At 40.5% G+C, this 18771-nt stretch overlaps 1 protein-coding gene across 3 annotated transcripts in view; it reads left to right on the forward strand.

Moving 5' to 3' along the window:
• Window positions 1–18771, forward strand: part of LOC111249932 (uncharacterized) — a 390414-nt gene that overhangs the window by 112953 nt on the left and 258690 nt on the right. For all 3 annotated transcript variants that reach the window (XM_086987780.1, XM_086987779.1, XM_022804407.2), the window contains 3 exons: window positions 2732–2789; window positions 9083–9170; window positions 11472–11627. In XM_086987780.1, the coding sequence (XP_086843906.1) occupies window positions 2732–2789; window positions 9083–9170; window positions 11472–11627 (302 nt within the window). The remainder of the gene's footprint in view (window positions 1–2731; window positions 2790–9082; window positions 9171–11471; window positions 11628–18771) is intronic.

Raw genomic sequence — 18771 nt, forward strand, 5'->3', positions numbered from 1 at the left:
TTTCTACTAATTCACTGGCAAACAAAACAACCCTTATATAATGGGATATAACAGAAGGATTACGTTTTAGGCAGGTCCCCGGAAAATACCCAATCCCTTTTCCTTCGTACTGCGTTTCCTGCTCAAACCAGCTGTCTAATCATGAAAAGGGCAAAAGACCTTCACCGGAGGAATGTAGCAGACAATTAATTACCAATTTTTCATCAAAAAGAATGACTGACAGAATAAAGTGTTTGGCCCGTCGACCTTTTTGGTCAAAGACAGAGTCTTTAAAGGTGAGACACGTGAAAAAGCGTAAAAAAAAGTTTCCGCTGCAGGGATCTTGGAGACCCGTTCTCAAGCCTTGGCTTGCCTCCTAGAACCTTTTCGAATCCTATCGTCATTAGGATTCAGCAACTCAAAGACTAAAAAACAACAAACGGGAGAAAGCGGCTAGTAGCATTACCCATTCCCAGTGAGGATGCCACGACAGTGATTTGACCCGGCCGAGGTCGAGACGGCACAAATATAAATCGAAAAAATGGAACGCTCCGTTGAAGTCACTTTCTGTCTGATCGGGCTCTCGTAGCGACGAAAGTGCGAAAGGCAGCTACTGCGAAGGCTATCTCGTGTGTAGGGTGGTATGGGCCTGATCCAGGGTCATATAAAGCAAACTTCAAGTGAGCAGCCTGTTGGCAGAAGAACCAGCGAATTCGCAGAGTCTAAGCAAACTGTCGAGAAAAATGCGTGAGAGAAACGTGAAAAGAAAAAGGGCCATGATTACTGGAAACATAGAGAAGGCAAGTTAAATAGCTAAAGGAAGACGATGGCGAAATAAGGCAAAGATTAACCGAATAGGGGCCGACAGGGAAACATAGTTAAATTTTTGGTTCCCTTTACTATTGTGCTAGCTCATCCGTATGAGACGAAAGAAAAGATTTAGCATAGAAGGCTAAAAGTTTACAAACAGTAAACAAAAAATATCTCTCTTCTATAATAGCATATCAGCAACAGTATTATCATCTACAACCTAACAATAATGCTGCCAGGCTTTGAGAGGAAAAATCAAAAGGAAACGAAGGTAACAACTAGACGGGGCTTCGCTAAGTATAGAACACTCACGGGTATGAAATATATAGTATTATTATATCCAGCTGAAACAACAATTATACGTTCCTGGAGAGCCTGCCCACTCTCCCCAAAGTTCTGATTTCTAGTGCCTTGAGAAAAATAGGAATTTGCACAACACTGTGCACGTAAAGCAAAGATATGCCCTATGCGTAGGCAGGGGGCAGAAGCAGACGATAAAAAGCAAGGGGCGTAAAAATACTGGTACAATAAAACCGTGCCTAGAGTGGAAATGTAGAAGTCCGGTGAACTGAGTATGGTTTAAGAGAAAAAGGACTTGCAGTTTTTGCAGGCTCTCATACAAAACGTAGCGATATACTTTCTTGTTCAAAAAAGCAAAAGCGCACGAACATATCAGGGTGTTCGTGCTACGAGCAATATCTATACCAATCAGTGGCGTCCTAAGTCTATTAAACTTATTGTAATTACCCGCAATCAAAACATTACTTGTTTTTAATAAAAGCAGAATATCTCTCACCATCATGGCTTTACTTTTTACTTCGGTCGTGTGTGCATATAAGAAGATAAATAATATATACCAGGTGAGAGGTTGAAAGACTATAGGCTATAAACGGTGTGGCAGATGGTATTCAAATCGTTGATTTTGAACGCCTCTTTTTGATGGAATTTGACAATCGTATACGTTCTGTCTATTTCACATTGAGAGTTTAATGCCAAATAACCCTTCAGGCTAGGTCTAGGAGTGGTTGTATCGGGTTTGTTATTATTGTTGTTTGTATTTTGTAAAGGATCGCCTATATATGTATTACCTGTCCTACCTTTTTGTCAAGTGTAAGCAACTTTTCGCTGTTTAATTTAATAATTAATTTGCTCCTACGACTCACTTCAGATGGGCTACTTGAGAACGCCCTAATCACCGAGACTCTTCACAACTCGAGGTAATTTGCAAATAGGGCCAATGTTATCCATAAAAGTGATCAGTTGTTAATTAGCAAATTCAAGTTACCCAAACATAGCTTATCGAGATTTAGGGTTTAGCTGTATCTGGATTGCACAATACCAAGCAAATATTACAGGGTGCTCGTAGTAAGATCGCTATAGATAAATGGGCTAGCTATCTAGAGACCTTTTATACCAAAGGCGTTTTAAGGGACTTGAAATTTTTCAAATCCTGATAGTATTAATAGCAGTAAGCTCGTGTCTTATATACGGAACGTGGTCTCTAAACTCAACAGGTTAATTTGAGAATTTTGTGTTGAAATAAAAAAGCGGAAATAATTAAACTAGTTTTTAAAACGGTCGCCCCATGTCATCGCATTTATTTCTCTATGAATATATAATTAGCTTCATACAATATAACTAATTGCCACACATTGAGGCCTGTATATAACTGTATTCAATGGACAGTCGATGTTAAATAATTCCACAACATACAAAAAATGTTTCGCCGCTACTTATATACAGTTTTTAATTTTAGTTTAAGTATGTATCACTAACAGCACTTTTAATAGAACCTTTGGCGGCTCTGTCTGGGGCAAAACAGTATACATTCTCGTATACCCCTCATACTTACTCATAAAAAGACTCATTGATTATCTTGTGCTTAACTTAGAAATAATATGAATTTAACGTCTGTTTTCTGTTTGATTCGTTTTCATTCTAGAGCTACTGAATGCAACGAGACGTATTCAAGCGAACGTGAACTTCCAAGATACCGATGGGTAAGTGACCTAAGTATCAATCGCCCGTGGATATTTACAATTGTGTCGTTAACGGAACTTAAAGCAACGGTTTCCGAGCTGAGCGGAGGGGGGAAGGGTAGAATTATGGAGGAACAAATTATGGATTTCTCTTAATTCCTTCTTAGTACACAGATTCAAATTAGCTGGGAGTTTTTTTTTTTTTTTTTAAAGGACCGCCTAATTTGTTGATCTGGGAAATGAGAACGTCCATATGAATTTTCCACGACATTACAGCCAGTGAAATCTAAAGGTTATATAGTTTAGCAGTTATCGTTCTGGCGTAATGTTTGCTTCTTTACAATGCAACCCATTCTAAGATAATCTACGAATTCATTAATGTCAATAGAAATACACGTTACCATGAAAATGACATAATTTCATAATACTGTTTTTTTTTGTACGAAAAAACTTTGCCTGCCAGAAGTTAGAATATTTCTATTCGTAGTTAAACGACGAACTCATTGCTTTCATGGCACTCTTGCCATCACAGCACTGGTGCTTTTGTCTAATTCGAAAAAGTACCCGCCACGCATAGTGTATTGCCATTCACAAAAATAAAGGCCCTGGTTTTTTCTGCCCTTAATTTTTTTTTTGTTTTTGTGATGGAAGATCAAATATGAATGACCACCCTAATAAATATTGAATTATTTATATTCCAAGCGGCGAAGTGCAGCCCAGACGGCGCATGCGTTTGTAACGTTGACTGGAACATCATTCCAACGAGCAGCGCTTAACTTAATAAGTAACAAACATTAACAAGGAAACGTTTTGACCATAGGCGCAGCTGTGTGCGTCCTTGTAACTGATAAAAACAATATGTGTAAATTTGTATATCACTTTTTTGCTAGTTTTGCGGACGACTTAAACCATATAGCTTCTTTTTCATACTTTATGAATGAAAAGGTAACATAAGGCATAAAGTTAGCCATTATATACGTGTCACATGCATACAGGGTATTAGCCCATAGTTCAGCGGCAGCCACAAATCCATGGAAAATTCAAGCACCTTAAATAAGAGGCGTGGTAGTACAAAATGTGAATGAGACAAAAAAACACGGACGAGCCCCATAAACACGACCGCTTACAAAGACAACAGTGCTTCAGAGGAACGCGCTATGGCAAATGCAACAAAAGGGAGTGAATGAGAAAGTATGTAGTACGGTAAGCAGCACATGCGGAAACCACAGTGAGCCTCTAGCGGTACGCCCAACTGACCGACTGGCTTGTTTGTTTGAGTGGTTATTCGTAGTTGTTTGCCCCCCCCCCCCCCCCCCCCAACACAGGACTCTGTGTTAGCTTAGTGGACGGGCTCTAACTAGGCCGGGGTGGTGGGTGGGGGTAAGTTTGTGGGCAGACTTCGCTCCACAGGATCCGTCGGCTCTCTGCAGCGGTGGCAAGCACGGCCTCACCTCTGGAACTGCTGCCGGAGTAATTGTGGTCACTACTACTTCGTCCATGCACCGGTTCACTTAGGGACGTATGAGGCAAATAACAGAGTTGAAGTTCGGGTTAGCGAAATGCCAGTCTTCCCCTGCTAGACGGCCCTTCGTAAGGCCTGCGTTTCTCCCCGTTTTGGCTTGGCCAGCAGTAATTCTGCTTGTCCGAGTGTAGAAAGCATATGAGCGACGACGGCAGCGGTAGGCAAAGGGGTACAGAACCGACGCTGGGGCACTCTGGTATGCTGCTATTCCACTGGCGGTACAAAACGTGTTAGTCCCAAATCCACTCGAACACTCGTAGCTGGACAAACAAATAGACAGACACAGAGAGTGGCAACCGGTACTAACTAGTGGTGGAAGTAGTAAGGTTGGGATCTGAGCTTATAAACTTACTATGTGTTTCTCGCTTAGTGTGACCGGGTTCGGTTAAGCCAGTTTTACAAGGCCTTTTCCAACAAACAACGTCATCATTTCCCCTTGATCTTGTCCGTTGGGTTGGACCAGAGGCGGCTGCGAGATAATCGAGGGTGGTAGCAGCGGCAGTGCCACGATTGTGGCTGAACCTGAGCGATCTGCGAGCACTTTCAGCTCATTGCGCAACGGCATTGTGCGTATAGACGTTTCCCTCGCACTCCGTCTGCAAAGGCGGTGCAGTCATTCCTATGAATTCCCTTCGTTACTGCCAGCAACTTCGCTGTTCCTCCTGTTCCCGATGAAGGGAGACTTGTAGGGTCTTTTTCTGGCGAGGAGAAGCAAAACGGCAAGGAAAATGCAAACTGACGACTTATGGCGCTACAAGAGTCAACTGAGTAGAAGAACGTCGGTTGGACGAAAAGTAGCGATCTAAATGGCGCAAAACTATAAGTAGAGCACTTTAAAAACGAGCAAAATGAATCATGAATTTGGAACGTAGAAATTTTGTTAGCATGTAAAAACTGCTTGTTGTGTCGCTCTGTGTTACATTTCAGATTGCTTAAGCACATTAAAAAACCTCAACTGCGGTGGGCGTAAGTGACTACCGAGAACTGTTTAAGGGTTTGAGTCTGAATAAACACCGATCTATGGAATTTGAGAAATCATTTTGCGAGTCGACATGACAAAGCTTTTCATGGCATGACGGCATCGTCGTAAAATAGTAGACGTTTCCAATAATCAGAGCTCCGTTTTGTACGACTGGCTCCCAAACATGCACAAGACATACCCTACCATTAGGTTAACTAACCAACCTTTATTTGTTAACCACCGACTATATATATAAAAATACACGTAAGCTCTGGCGAACAAACCTGATTCTAACGAATGCTTTTACAGTCTATATCATGCTCTGCTGGGCGTATGACGTAGACGGTGGAATCGACAAAGCTCATTGTTATTACTGCTTCTTCTTTTGTGATTCCTATCATCCGGTAGCCTTATTCTGTCTGTATGGTGTCGTACATCTTTCATTACAGCAGAAACAACAGCAGCTGTTTCTCCGTTTTCATCCACTATGCAGGGTATATATTAAATATATATATATATATGTACACATATAGACAGTTTCTTCTTTTACTTTATTCGACTTTAGTTAGAGCATGCCATTGAAACGCCGACAGGATCGGCAAAATTAACGCCCTTCTGTGGCATCCGCTGGTGCCCCTGCGAAAGAGGATACTCCTTGTGTGCGCTCCGAGCAAAAAGAGTAACAAAGAGTCCACGGAATCAGGACCAAAGGACTCAGGGCCTGAACGGCTAAATAGAGGAAAGATTGCAAGCAAAAGCTCGAACCGGCCACTTCGGCAGCAGACCCATAGATGGTATTGGGACCAAACGTTGTTAGGAAGGTCGGCTCCTGTGACTGACTGAGTGACTGATTGAAGCGTCGTCTTGGGGCCGAAGTGTAAAACAGGGCATAAACAGGGCGAAAAAGGACGCGGAAGCTTTGCGATAGGAGGGCAGTCAGCCGGCAATATGGCAATATGAAAACTTTTCTTTCACTTGCTGTTGGTCGTGCTCGATCTGTAGGTTGGTCAGCCACTTCTGCAAAAGCCAGTGACCCAGACCAGTTCTTCGCTCGTATCAGCATCCACTTCCAATAGGTCCAGCAGGAATCCGCTCGATTAGGAAAAGGAGGCGACTTCATCATCCAGATGGATCGACGATGAAGTCAAGGGAAAAGTCAGCTATAGGGGAGGGGACAGGTGGATGGAATGGAAGGCGGATAGGAGAAAGCGTTCAAAAGGTAGGAGTAAACGTACCCAATTTATTAACAGACCGCTGCTACCGTTAATATGTTGGGTATGTTGGATAACGTCTTGGGGTTTCGTTAGTTGCGTACCCTCATAATGATACCAATCTTAAAGAGAAGGTAAGCGCTAATAGCGGTCACCAAACCTTTGTCAATTAGTTCGCGTTCTTAAAAAGGATTTTAAAAGCAAGATAAAGAAGTTGTTGGGTAGTTCGAACCCAGACTTCGTTTCGTACTGGGAGCCAACCGTCAGTTTGGTGGAATACCGAACGGCAATATTGGACATAAAACTCGAAACATAGAAGATGCTTTAATAGAGAACTACATAGCACGTTGGCGTTTGACCTTTCTTCCTTGCTCAGTGTTCTATTTTAACTGCGTTCAGCACCTTTTGTTGCTATTGCTGTCTCGTCTTCTCGAAATCTGTACCGCTTATTTGATAGATATTTCACAGGCCTGCCACTAAGATTAACATTTGCTATCGTAAATCACATTTCCTTCATCTTCGCGTTAACAAAATGATAACACACAAGAATATCAAGCTATATTTCTATATAGTTACGAATTTTGTTAAACCCTTTGCAGTGATCAAATCGAGTACAAACCACCTGTTGAATTTTAACCGTTATTGTGGACACTGACAATGACCCAGGCACGTTTACCCTAATAATTGAAAACGAGTTTTACTCCGCCAGATGTGTTCACTTTTGCAGGCATCAACTGAAAAAAAACCACTATCATTATTTGCCTAGGAGGTTTATTTTTTCTGCCTACTACTCAGGCCGTATTGCCTCTCCTTCACTACTTTTGTCCGCAAGTGATCTGGAAGTCTGCTGGTCCAATTTCATGGGTCCATTGGCTGAATAAGTGTTAGGCATACTACCGGTGGCAGCACTTTTATATTGAGCATGTCAGAAGCATGCGCAGAATCTATGTGCCAGGATCCGAAATCGATGTCAAAAGCATCCTCCTAATTTTTTTGTCAAGGCTCTTTTCAGTAGATATCACACCACATTGGCTAGGTTCGTTCTTTACCTACATGTTAAAAGACGTACGCTCACGGACCTTTTTTCTGTCTTAGTGTACTGGCAGATCATGGGTCTAGGCAAGGACACGAACAAAGGTGGATGATCCAAATCTTCGTGTCCTAGAAAAATAATACAGCAGGGTTGCGATGCAGAGTCAGCCGCCCGTGAACAACTCGTTTGAAAGAATCATAGCAAAGGGTTATTGAAAGTTGTTTTATGGGAAGAATCGTGCTCGGATATTTAGACTAAGCAGCTTTAGAACGAAAGCTACAAAGCAATGAGACTCATCGACACTGTTAGGCAGGACTCCGCCACATAGCTAATAGGGTAATGAAGAATGTTTGGCATTGGAATTGAAAATTTGAAAAATTGAAAGGCTTGGGTATATTCGAATGCACAAAAAAGTTGAGTCCAGAAGGTCGTTGGTAAAAGTTTGAATCTATCAGGCTTGCTAGTAAAAATATAAATTCCATGATACGTTATGAATCCCAACTATTAAATAACTCGAAATGAGTGACCAGTGGTGCTCGTTATGTTTCTAATATCATGTACAGTTTTGCCGACGTTAAACATTGCCTCAAAGGGCCAACCTACTTTAGCACGAAATGTAATGCGCCTGGTTTCGAGCCTAGACCATTGTTTACCTTACATCTCCTTAAACAAGCAAACAGACTAGGATTCACAATTAGCTACCTTTTTTGATAACAATTCCGCACGGATTCATTTGTTGGAAACCTTAAAGCGTGACGACTTTTCCTTTCAATGCCGTCTATCTATCTTTGTTGTGCACTTGCCGGTTTATTACTTACTCATCACCATGAAGTAGAATAATTAAATGGGCACATCGTGAAGTAATTCGGCATAACAGGTAGTTGCAAATCGCTGGTTTTCGTAAATTTACAGTCTACATAGGCTTCGATCAACCTTAAATGAATAAAAAAAGATTCAGAAGGAAATCTGAATCTTTCTAATTACCATCTCAACACGTCTTGCCCATCTTGCATCATTAATTGAGCTGCCCTTAACGGTTATGATGCCCCTTATACTTAAATCAAGACACAGGACAAACGAACACATTTATACTTTTGGTACCTTGACAACGACCATTAATCTACCTATATGAGACCTAAGCGGCCTGCTTAGAAGGCTTGCTTTTTTGAAGCTTTTGATTGCCAATTAAAGCCACTAATTGCACTAGCGGCAGAAAAGCTATCAGTAATAGTTGATGTACAACTTTAAAAATTAAAGACCTAATAACGGTTCTTAAACACATTTTTCTTTCCTAAGATGATATGTCAAATTTGCATGCGCAGAAGTGACCATTAACAAACATGCATGGTATTGCTTAAACGGATCAAGCTAAAATTGTTAATCAAGGGAATCTGGTATAAAATCATGTATGCTCCTATCTTGTAAATATTAACCGAAGCATAACTTCGAAAGCGGAAAAACGATAACAGATAGAGAAGAAAATTTAATAAAATAAAATAAAATCGATTTTTAATGCTAAAAAATGTTGTCATATGAATAGTACGTAGTATGAATAAATACCTTAATTTTTTGTCTTTGATATTTCAGAGTAAGTGTATTGCACCAGGCCGTAGCTCAAAGTTCCGAAAAAGTTGTCGAATGTTTACTGGAACATGGCGCCCAATTGGACCTCAAGGTACTATTATTTATTATTATCTTTATTTTATCAGCGGATTCTGCTTACTGGCTAGGGTTACGTTGTTCGGAGCTTTGAATCCAAGCTTTTTTACTTCAATCATTTTCCGAATCCTGGAGGTGTCTTATTAGCTGAATGCTTCCACATCGGCGACGACTTCATCGGTAATAAAAAGTCGGTGGAAACGGAAGCTAACTCGGTTGAATTATCAAGCTTATTTAAAAAAGAAGACATTTAAGTGGCTGCTTGAAGCTTTCTTTGCCGACTCAGTAACACTGTCGCTGCTTTACTTCGACCGAAATCAAATATGTACTAGACACCAGAATGGTTCATCTGTCAAGCAAGACCCTCTTTTTGCAGTTTTTGCAGTCCCGCACTAAATATCACAGTTATCTCCAACCTTATTCAGAGCATAAGCAAGGGAAAACAATTATTATGATAACTTCTATTTTTTATGTATTTTCTAAACGACTAATAGCAAGCGTTTGGCTGCTTGTTCGATTGGTGACCCTATTTTAAACGTGACTGCCGAAACGATGCTGGGACCAAACAAACGACTCTAGAGAGATCTTCTATATACATACATAGTTATGAAAGTGCAATAGATCCTCTGTCTCTCCATAGGTTTTTAGGCATGTCTAGTTAATGAAGGTTAATGACAACTAATTAGGTTCAATAAAGCAGGAAAAGGCCAAAAACAGAGGGAGCCTTTTTTTGTTGTTGCCGCCAGCCGTATGGGGTCCAGTAATGCAACGGGTAGCTACAACGAGAAACATGAAATTAAATTAATGTTGTTATTCCTGCAGGAGCTTGGTGAGTCAGCAAAGGGCAACCGTTTCGTGTTGATAGCTTGAGCGTACATCTTGCACTGTGCCCTATAATAACGTACAGATATTTCGTGACGTAACAACCCGATGACCTAGAAAAATCGATCAGTACTTGTACGCAATTGATACCGACAGTGATTTTTGTTACGTTACGTACCTAACATTTGTATTTGGGAAAAATTTGCTGGAAAAATGACGAATAATAACTTCTTTTACATGTCAAATTGCTAAAAAACGCATGTATGCCGCTCTGTGTTGCTGGCTAATTTTGCTCACTCTATTTTTGGTAAAGTCTTTGACCAGGTCCTAAAACGTTTGAACTTGCACTTCAACATATCCATAGTAGTGAACGTGCCGACCAGTGGACCTGCAACAAGCTTGAAAAAGCGACGTCGTATATACTTTCTCTTCTTTTCCCGGGTTACCTACCGTTCGGTATTTAGTCACTGGTATGAATTGTGTGCTTTGCCCCAAAATGTTCTGAATATTGTCAAGAAGTCGGGCGACTTCGCGTGTCTCCTGCCCGCCAAGCGGTTTGCCCAGCAACATTCATTTTTCCGTATCACTATGTCTCGACGCTGTCAATACGTTTTGAAAAAACACGTTTTGCTTGCGTCTTTAACGTGCGCGACGATGATACACGGTCCTACGATTCGATTACATCACGACTACAACTGCACTACTATATATACATATATAGAAAACAAAACAACGAGAGAATATCCCTAAACTTGGAAAAGATTCCGCTCGACGACCGTCGAGCCGTGATGATTTGTCTTTGGCCGAGAAAAAATTGAGCCATCCAGCATTTTTATTAGTTACAATTTTCGTCTTGCGCGCGCTCACCCTTGACCAGTTTATCAACGTCCTAGGTGGCTTTTTTTATCAACGTGATTCATTTGTAAGACCTTTCCCAAAGGTCGGGGTTCCTTGCTTTTTCCTTTAAGCGACCCAACTGAATAAAAGCAGATTCAGGCCGGGGGAGCGCCGAAGATGTACAAAACATCTGCCTCATTTCAGAAATCTAAAGGGAGGGAGAGACAGATTATACTGAAAGGAAACGGGAAAGCTGGTAACTGTATTTTTTATAGGCGTCCTTCTTAATAAGCCTGTACGCAAGTCTAGCTTTCTTTTTACGCTGTTGTGGTACAGAATTGTAGGTACGGATGAATAAAGGCTAGAAAGAAGGGCGAAGCGAAAAGGATTCAATGAGTATATGGCTAGTTAACAAAAAAACATTTGGTAAGCGTTTCCATAGACTAACTGAAAAATTCGTACACTTATTCGATGTTGCACCACATAGTTGTAAAACAAATCGCGACCTACGACAAGTATTTACTGATTTTAACGTGATTGCTCGAGTTAAAAGCAGAAACTTTCATCGCATAGATCTCGCAGGTATTGTGCATTGAGGCATCGTTGCCAATTGTGTTTGTCTTATTGCATGTTCTGCTTTTGTTTTTCTTTACCTTAGGACAAGCGCGGTTTGCGCCCCCTACATTATGCTTGTTGGCAAGGCGAGGCTGGCCTTGCAGAGACCCTTCTCCGGCGTGGCGCCTGTGTGAACGAGGCATCGTTATCTGGTGACACTCCACTACATCTCGCCGCTCAGCTCGGTCACGCCACTGTGGTGAGTAAATTCAATCTGCCTGCTAACTTAGGTTTTCGTCTGTTATCTTGTGCAAATAGCAGACAATTTGCCTCTGAATATTTAGTGTATTTGTTTCGTCTGCTGTACAGAAGATTACACAGTTGCTGAGGCCCGTACGCACAATGATACCAAAGACTGGAACGGCTAGAAATAGTGCATCCGAAATTTTTTTTGTTCCATTCAAGTGTCACTTGGTCGTAATCCGTGCAAGACCATAGATGTCTATATAAGAGTACAGAATTTAAATTAGTTTCGTCCAACTAAATAGCAGCTAGGCTGTGGATTAGTTTAAGTAGAATGGACATTCTACATGGCCCATTGACAATATCATGTGGATAGGTAACCTGGAACAATTGCTAATGTCCTGTTATAACCCCTTATGACCTGTTGTAATATCATTTTTCATCACATGCCGCGAAGAATGTAATCCCCTGCAAACTCGATCTCTAGGACCAGTTGTGCGTTAACGGTCGCAGGCCCCATTTGAAAACGATAGAATACAACTAACATCTCCTCGTTTAATCTATGGTTACCTTCATAGCGTATCAGCAGATGTACAGCTTGGTCTCAGAAGTGAGAAGTGCATTCATTCGGCGAGGGGTTCGTCGCTGGCGTATCTAAACACATAAGTAACAGAACAATCTAAACCTACCTCTCTCACCTTGATTAGGCTTTAGAATTCGTTACGTGGATCAGCTTACATAGATGGATGGTCTTATGTATGTTCTAGTACAAACTAGAACTGGTTTATGGGTGAGCTTTATGTTTCTAAGTGAAATCACTGCATAAAAACTATATTTAATCGACATCGTAAGTGTAAACTGATATGTTATCTAGGGCTCTATAGAGTTTTTCCTTAAACAAATGATTGTTTTTGAACCTGATTGTCGTGTTTGTATCGCAACTGACATTGTGTTTCTATCTGTTTAACTTGACTATGAAGCCAATCGGAACATACTTTACTTGCGTCTTGTCACATTGTGGCTCAGTAGTTTGCCTTTTGTAGATTTGCTAAGTATTGAAAAGAGCTGAGATGCGTTTCGGCATGAGACGAATACGATCCAGCTGCAAGTGTATTATGAAGTATCTGGTCGCTTCGAGCGAGGCAGGGATATTTATTACTGGAAGGCCATGATATCTTGCTGAGAATCTGATTGAAAAGGAAACAGCAGCTTTCCCCGACGTTTCGTATTCTCTCTAGTTTTTGTCTGCTTTATTTTCAGTTCATAACAATCAGTCATCCATGTTTACCGATTATAGGGTACGATAACGCCATCCTTTCTCTCGAAGAAAAAAGAAAAAAAATAGAAGGAGTCCAAACGTCAGCTACATTCTCTATTCGTTAATTCTTTCCTATTCGTAGAATAGTCAATACATATTCGATAGATAATAATCATTATATTATTACAACAAATTACTCAACATGCTTCAAAGAACAAAGGCAATTGTTTTTTTTTGTTTTTTTCTATAGCGGTGTCGTTGTCATTTTCTAATAGTGGGGATAGGTCATCTACGAGAAATAGACGCTTTAGAATGGGCAGCCACGAACTGGCACACGCTGTACGGATTGCGACGCGAATGAAAACTATTCAATTACACCATCAAATGACTCCTCACGCACATAGAGACGTTTTCCGTCCTTGTGTGCTTTCGTTTCCATAGAGAGATGTACAACTTCAACGCGTATCTCACTGAGTGTATGGCGTAAGCCGATTTGACTCAGATACATCTGAAGGATATTTGTAACCTGCACTTTATCGTTTACAAAGAGACCATTGGTTTCGGAATCGAAAGTGCCTGATACTATCTAGTGTAATGACATTTGGTATCATGGTCGCCGAGCTGGTTACAAAGTATTTGGTGGGGTCTATGAATTATGGTTTAGTAAATATCGCTTAGAACTTAGTTTCCGGCTGATGATGTCGATACCAATGTAACGTTCACGTTTCGAAAAGGGACGATCCATTTGTGGCGAGTGGAAGAGCTCTACACGAATTTCTTACGTCTGATTGAACGGTCGAGGAAGAAATTCGAAAGAGGGCTTCGTCGCCGACTTCAACAATATGATTTACATCACTACTAAATGTGAATACGGTGCCAAGCGTGAGGACTATGTCCAACCTGGCAAAATTAAGAACTTACAGATGTAATTTCAAGGGGTCCGCGTTCAACCAAAGGACATACACGATTGTCCAGCTGCAATGTTTTCTAGTTACAAACAAAACTTGAAAAGTAAAGTCACTAAATCTCTCAAATAGAATATATAGGGTCTGTATAACGCACGCAAGCTTTTAAGCGTTGTGAATATATTTACCTATAAATATGCTGCCAAGGGTCTAGAAATAAGTTTCTTTATTTTGTACCAATTCGCATTCAGCAACTGCTACACAATCAGTAGTTTGTCTGTAGTAAAAAAAAAACTAAGTCCACCTTCATGATTACTAAACATGTCAAGTTATCACGTTAAGTTCAGCAAGGAATTTAGTCTCTATTTATAGAGTCCAATAATTCTGAATATTACCAACATCAAGGCTAAGTTACCACTCTGTACTAGAAGCACAATCATTGACAAAGGTAGTTTTCCAGATAGGGTTATTAGGGGTCTCACAAAAGCGGTTCCGAGTACTCGTAGATCAACCATGATGAAAAAAATATCAAATTGTCCAAAGCTTTTTTGCTGGTCTATAGGGCCAGCTTTCTAGAAGCTTCAGCAGCTGTACCCTTGTAATTTACATTACCATGCCTGATCTCGATATCTACAACTCACATCGATATCTACAACGCTTATGTCAGGAAATTTGGTATAATCATTATCACCCCTTTAAGGAATCGACGAAATGGGAGCCACTAACCTCACTTTAAGGAACGTAGGAGCCGAAGCCATTGCTCGATCTTAATCTCTTCAATTCAGGACGTCACTGAAGAACCGAAACAAGGTCATGCCAACCCGTGCCGTCAGTTGCTAAACCATTCATCCGTATGGCTTTCCACTATTTGGAGATACATAGTAGCACTATGGGTAAAAAAGTAAAGCCAAGCTCGGTTTGGCGCTTTACAATTAAAGCGGATATGAGCTTCCAGTTAACATTATCGGCCAGCCGAATTTAGAAAAAGACTCTGATACTGTCCAGGAATATTGAATTTGATATAAGCGGCCGCTATAAGATGTCGAAAGAACGGCTTTCGTCCAGTTGCTAATCATTCGCTGCTTCTAAGTTCATTGAATATACACCTGAACCAATTGTTTGGATAGCGCTGCGGTAAGAGTTAATGGCTATTATTGCGTTACATATACTTATGCGTTAATATTGCATAAAGCAGAAAAGCATGCTTTGTTTTTTCTTATTTAGGATAGTGGCACGTATCAGCGCTTCCGAAATGCAATGGAAGTGCCTCTTTCTGAGATCTCCGGGGTCCATATTCTGAGAAGGTTTTTTGATTAGATGGTTTGCAAAGCGGATATCTCATACCTCATGTCTTCAACAACTACTAAATCATTCATATAAATTTCGTAATTCTGGAACGAGCGCCACTCTTGGAGTGCGAAACGAAGCACTCGTTTGAATGAGCTGCATAAGAACGCGTCTAGTTTTTGAATATTTGTACATATATTGCTATATACTTTATTTTATTTTTACGTATATACTCTATACTGCCCTCGAAACAAGTGCAAAATAGTTTCGACAGGGCATCGGGTCCGAGTCTGTGATAATTATGGATAGCGAACGGCGCACAACAACGAGAATGCTGCTGATGGAAGACGAAGTGTCGCCAAGGGAACTGAAGTAAATGGATCTTCCAATTTCACTGAACACGAATCTTCTCGGCATCCGTCCGCTTTCGAAAGCAACAGTCGTTCAGAAGAGCATGTTAATGGCGACCGGACGAGTTTGACTGATTCAGGGGCTTGTTTGGTAGACCCACGCTGAAGGCAAAGTCGAATGAGGTACACGTGACAAGGCGATACTAATTTTATCTGTTACACAAGCGGGAGATTCATCTCGCTCTGCTCTCAATAATATTACGAACCTATAAATAGCATCCCGTATCTTCAGATTAACGCGACCATTTAATATTAAACTGCTTCAAATTGATAAAGGCTGGCATCAGCTTAAAAACGCCTTTCATATACACCGCCTTAAAGGTCACCATTGTCTAGGCCCGATGCGCATTCGTTGTGTGAGTTTCTCCGTAATTAACGTAGTATGTAAGGGATCGCTGAACGTACTTTGCCAATGTTGTCAACAACTCGATTTGATTACAGTTGCTTAAAATGGTGTGGAGGGGATATTTGGCCCGCTCAAAGGGTCCGTTGAGAATCAGAACCATTAGATGGTCTCTTAAGTAGGCCGCGATCAGACAATGAAACTACACTATAGCGCTAAACTTCGGTTCACAATAACAAATCACGTCTTGAATGCGCGTGCGTAAAAATGTGCAGCGTTTCCAGCCAAACCGCAGGTTGTCGTTATTGATGGACTCTCTAGGATTTCGAAATTAAACGTTAAACGATCTCATATTTAGAATACGACGTAATCGTCGAATGATAAATCATATGAAAAACTCCCGGGGCTAACAACTAACTCAACTGAAAACGATAGTCAAATTGTGACACTACAGAATATGTATTAGTCTTTATAGAAGCGACGCTCATTGATGTAGTTCCGCCATATACTACTTAATAATTCCTGTGATCGTGATGTGGGTAACGTGTTCGCCTACTAAACCCATGGATATAAGTACGAATCTGGGCGTAGACACACTTTCGTATCGTGCAGAAAGGCAGTTGTATGAAACGATACGTAACAACCTTAATATCGAGCGCAAAACACGAAAACCATCTTTGTGGACGCATACGTTTATGCGGATTCGAAAACTTCTGGATGGCTTATCTAAACAGAGGAATTCTGTTACGCGACTGATTAATCGGCCCTTTTTTTGTAATGGTGCAGCTTACTCAATCGACTCCCTTACTCAAGGGAGATACGAGATGGTCTAGGTTCGAAATCTGGCGTAGACGCGCTTTGTTTTGTGTTCATAGGAGCTTGCCATCTGTTTAACTTTTTAAAAAAAAAAAAGCGAAAACAAAACGCAAAACATTTAGTTATACCTAGCAAGCCTTTCCCAATCATGAGATTGCACGCTTATAAAAACTTACCGATCAAACGTCCAAAGGTGACAAAGACATTCAGGTAGTCACTGCTATTCTATTTGTGATGACCCGAAATGTAGCTGAGGCGGCAATTGGCTGATAAGTGAAACGTGCACTATTTGTTCTTTGTACTTACTAAATCATCTGAAGGTAGAAAATGATGATGTGGTATATCTTTGCGTGAAGCTCTGTTCTTATCAATCTGTGGGTAGGTGGACGTTAAACAGTTAGCGACTTGAAGAAACCTTCCTAATTCTACCAAACAATTATACAGTAGGTTTTGATTTTTTTTTTTTTGTACGTAATGCAAAGTTATTCCTACCGGTCAGGTAGCAATCAAGGGCCAGGGCTAGTTGCGTTGAAAGATTTCAACAATATGTGAAGAAAACTTCCTTTACTGGCCCTTCTTAGGAACCCTATGTATATACACACATTGTAAATATTTACAATAACCTACAGCAGAGTGAGGACGCCATGTGCTCTGAAACTATTTACTTGGGCCGAAGTATCCGCTTGCTTTGAGATCGATTCAGATTTAGGCTTAATTTGATTTGTTTTTATGCACCGGCGGGGGAAAATCGGGTTAACTGGACCCTCCATTTTAGATGCAAGCATGTAGAGACATATAGGTTTTTCAGTATGGTACATTTATTAGCATGAATTGGACGGCTGTAGTCTTTGATGATGAATCTTCAGAAAAGCTAAAAACATACTAACTGATTGATAGTTGGTGGATAAAGCAATAAATATCGAGTGCGGATCATGCCATACATATAGATATATATATATATATACATATATATATTGTATTTAGTGTCTCAAAAAGTGTATATAATCAGTTTCACAGGAAGTCACAGTCTTTAATTTTTTCTTATTTTTCGGAGTATAGTCCGCTGGGAATAATCTTGGATTAAGATTAACTTCTGGAAAAAAATCAAAATTTAGTAAGAAGTGTTAAACTGTAGCAGGAACAGAAAGGAGTAGATAGGAGGAAGTTTCAGGCAGATCCACCTATGCCAATTTGAACCAGTTGGATAAAAGATAAGTCTGATACCGAGGAACTGTTTAGGAAAATTATAGACAATATTCCGGAATACCAAAAGCTACCACGAATTTCACTAGTAAAAAAAATTCTAAACATTATCAACCGAAAATCTGCAGGACAATCAAGAATTTGGTACCAGAAAACCATGTATCCACCACATTTTACGAACGTTGTAAACGGTAAAGGTACTTTCCAACAATGGTACAATGAAGACAATAAGGAAGAGAATTTTGGTGATAGAGAAGCCATAAATGGTACTCGGCAAATGTGAAAAGGCTGCACCTTTTCAGACGAGGTTATTTGTAGCGATGAAGTTTCATTATTGTAAGTTGAATCACTGCACTTACAGGACAATCGTAAATTCACACGTTGCACTAAAACAGCAGTTACGTTTACCAGAAACGACAGCGAGGCAAAGAAGTCAGGCAAAGGTTAACTGGCCTTTTTTCAACGGTATAGCGATCGAATCCAGTTTTACTTGATATTACTGTGAGACTCGTACAAAGATGGTGAATTTCAGTTTGAACATGGCGGAGAGTAGATTTCGAATGAACGGCCTGATCGAAAGCCTTCATGGAGTACCTAGCTGGTTTCAGATTTTCATTGTTTCAAATTCCACATCCGGTAATTGAGCGTCTTGCTTCGTAGTCGACGTCGGGCCTAGTCGACGTCGGGCCTTCCACGTGTTCCTAATTGCTAGTCCAAATTTCGTTCCTCAAATCTGACGTTAATGCTCGTGTTTTTGTGAGAACGTTTCGAAGTTCAAACTACGCTAGAATACCGACAACACTAAAGAAGTCCAAAATTATAATTTACCAAGAACACGTTACGATATAAAACACTAAATTATATGTTTGTTAAGGGCTATGAATCAATAACCTGCCGTTTTCAGCAAGGCGTATGCATATATATATATATATATATAT

The sequence above is a fragment of the Varroa destructor genome, unplaced genomic scaffold (genome assembly GCF_002443255.2).
Source record: "Varroa destructor unplaced genomic scaffold, Vdes_3.0 BEIS01000004.1, whole genome shotgun sequence".
Classification (NCBI taxonomy): Eukaryota; Metazoa; Arthropoda; class Arachnida; order Mesostigmata; family Varroidae; genus Varroa; species Varroa destructor.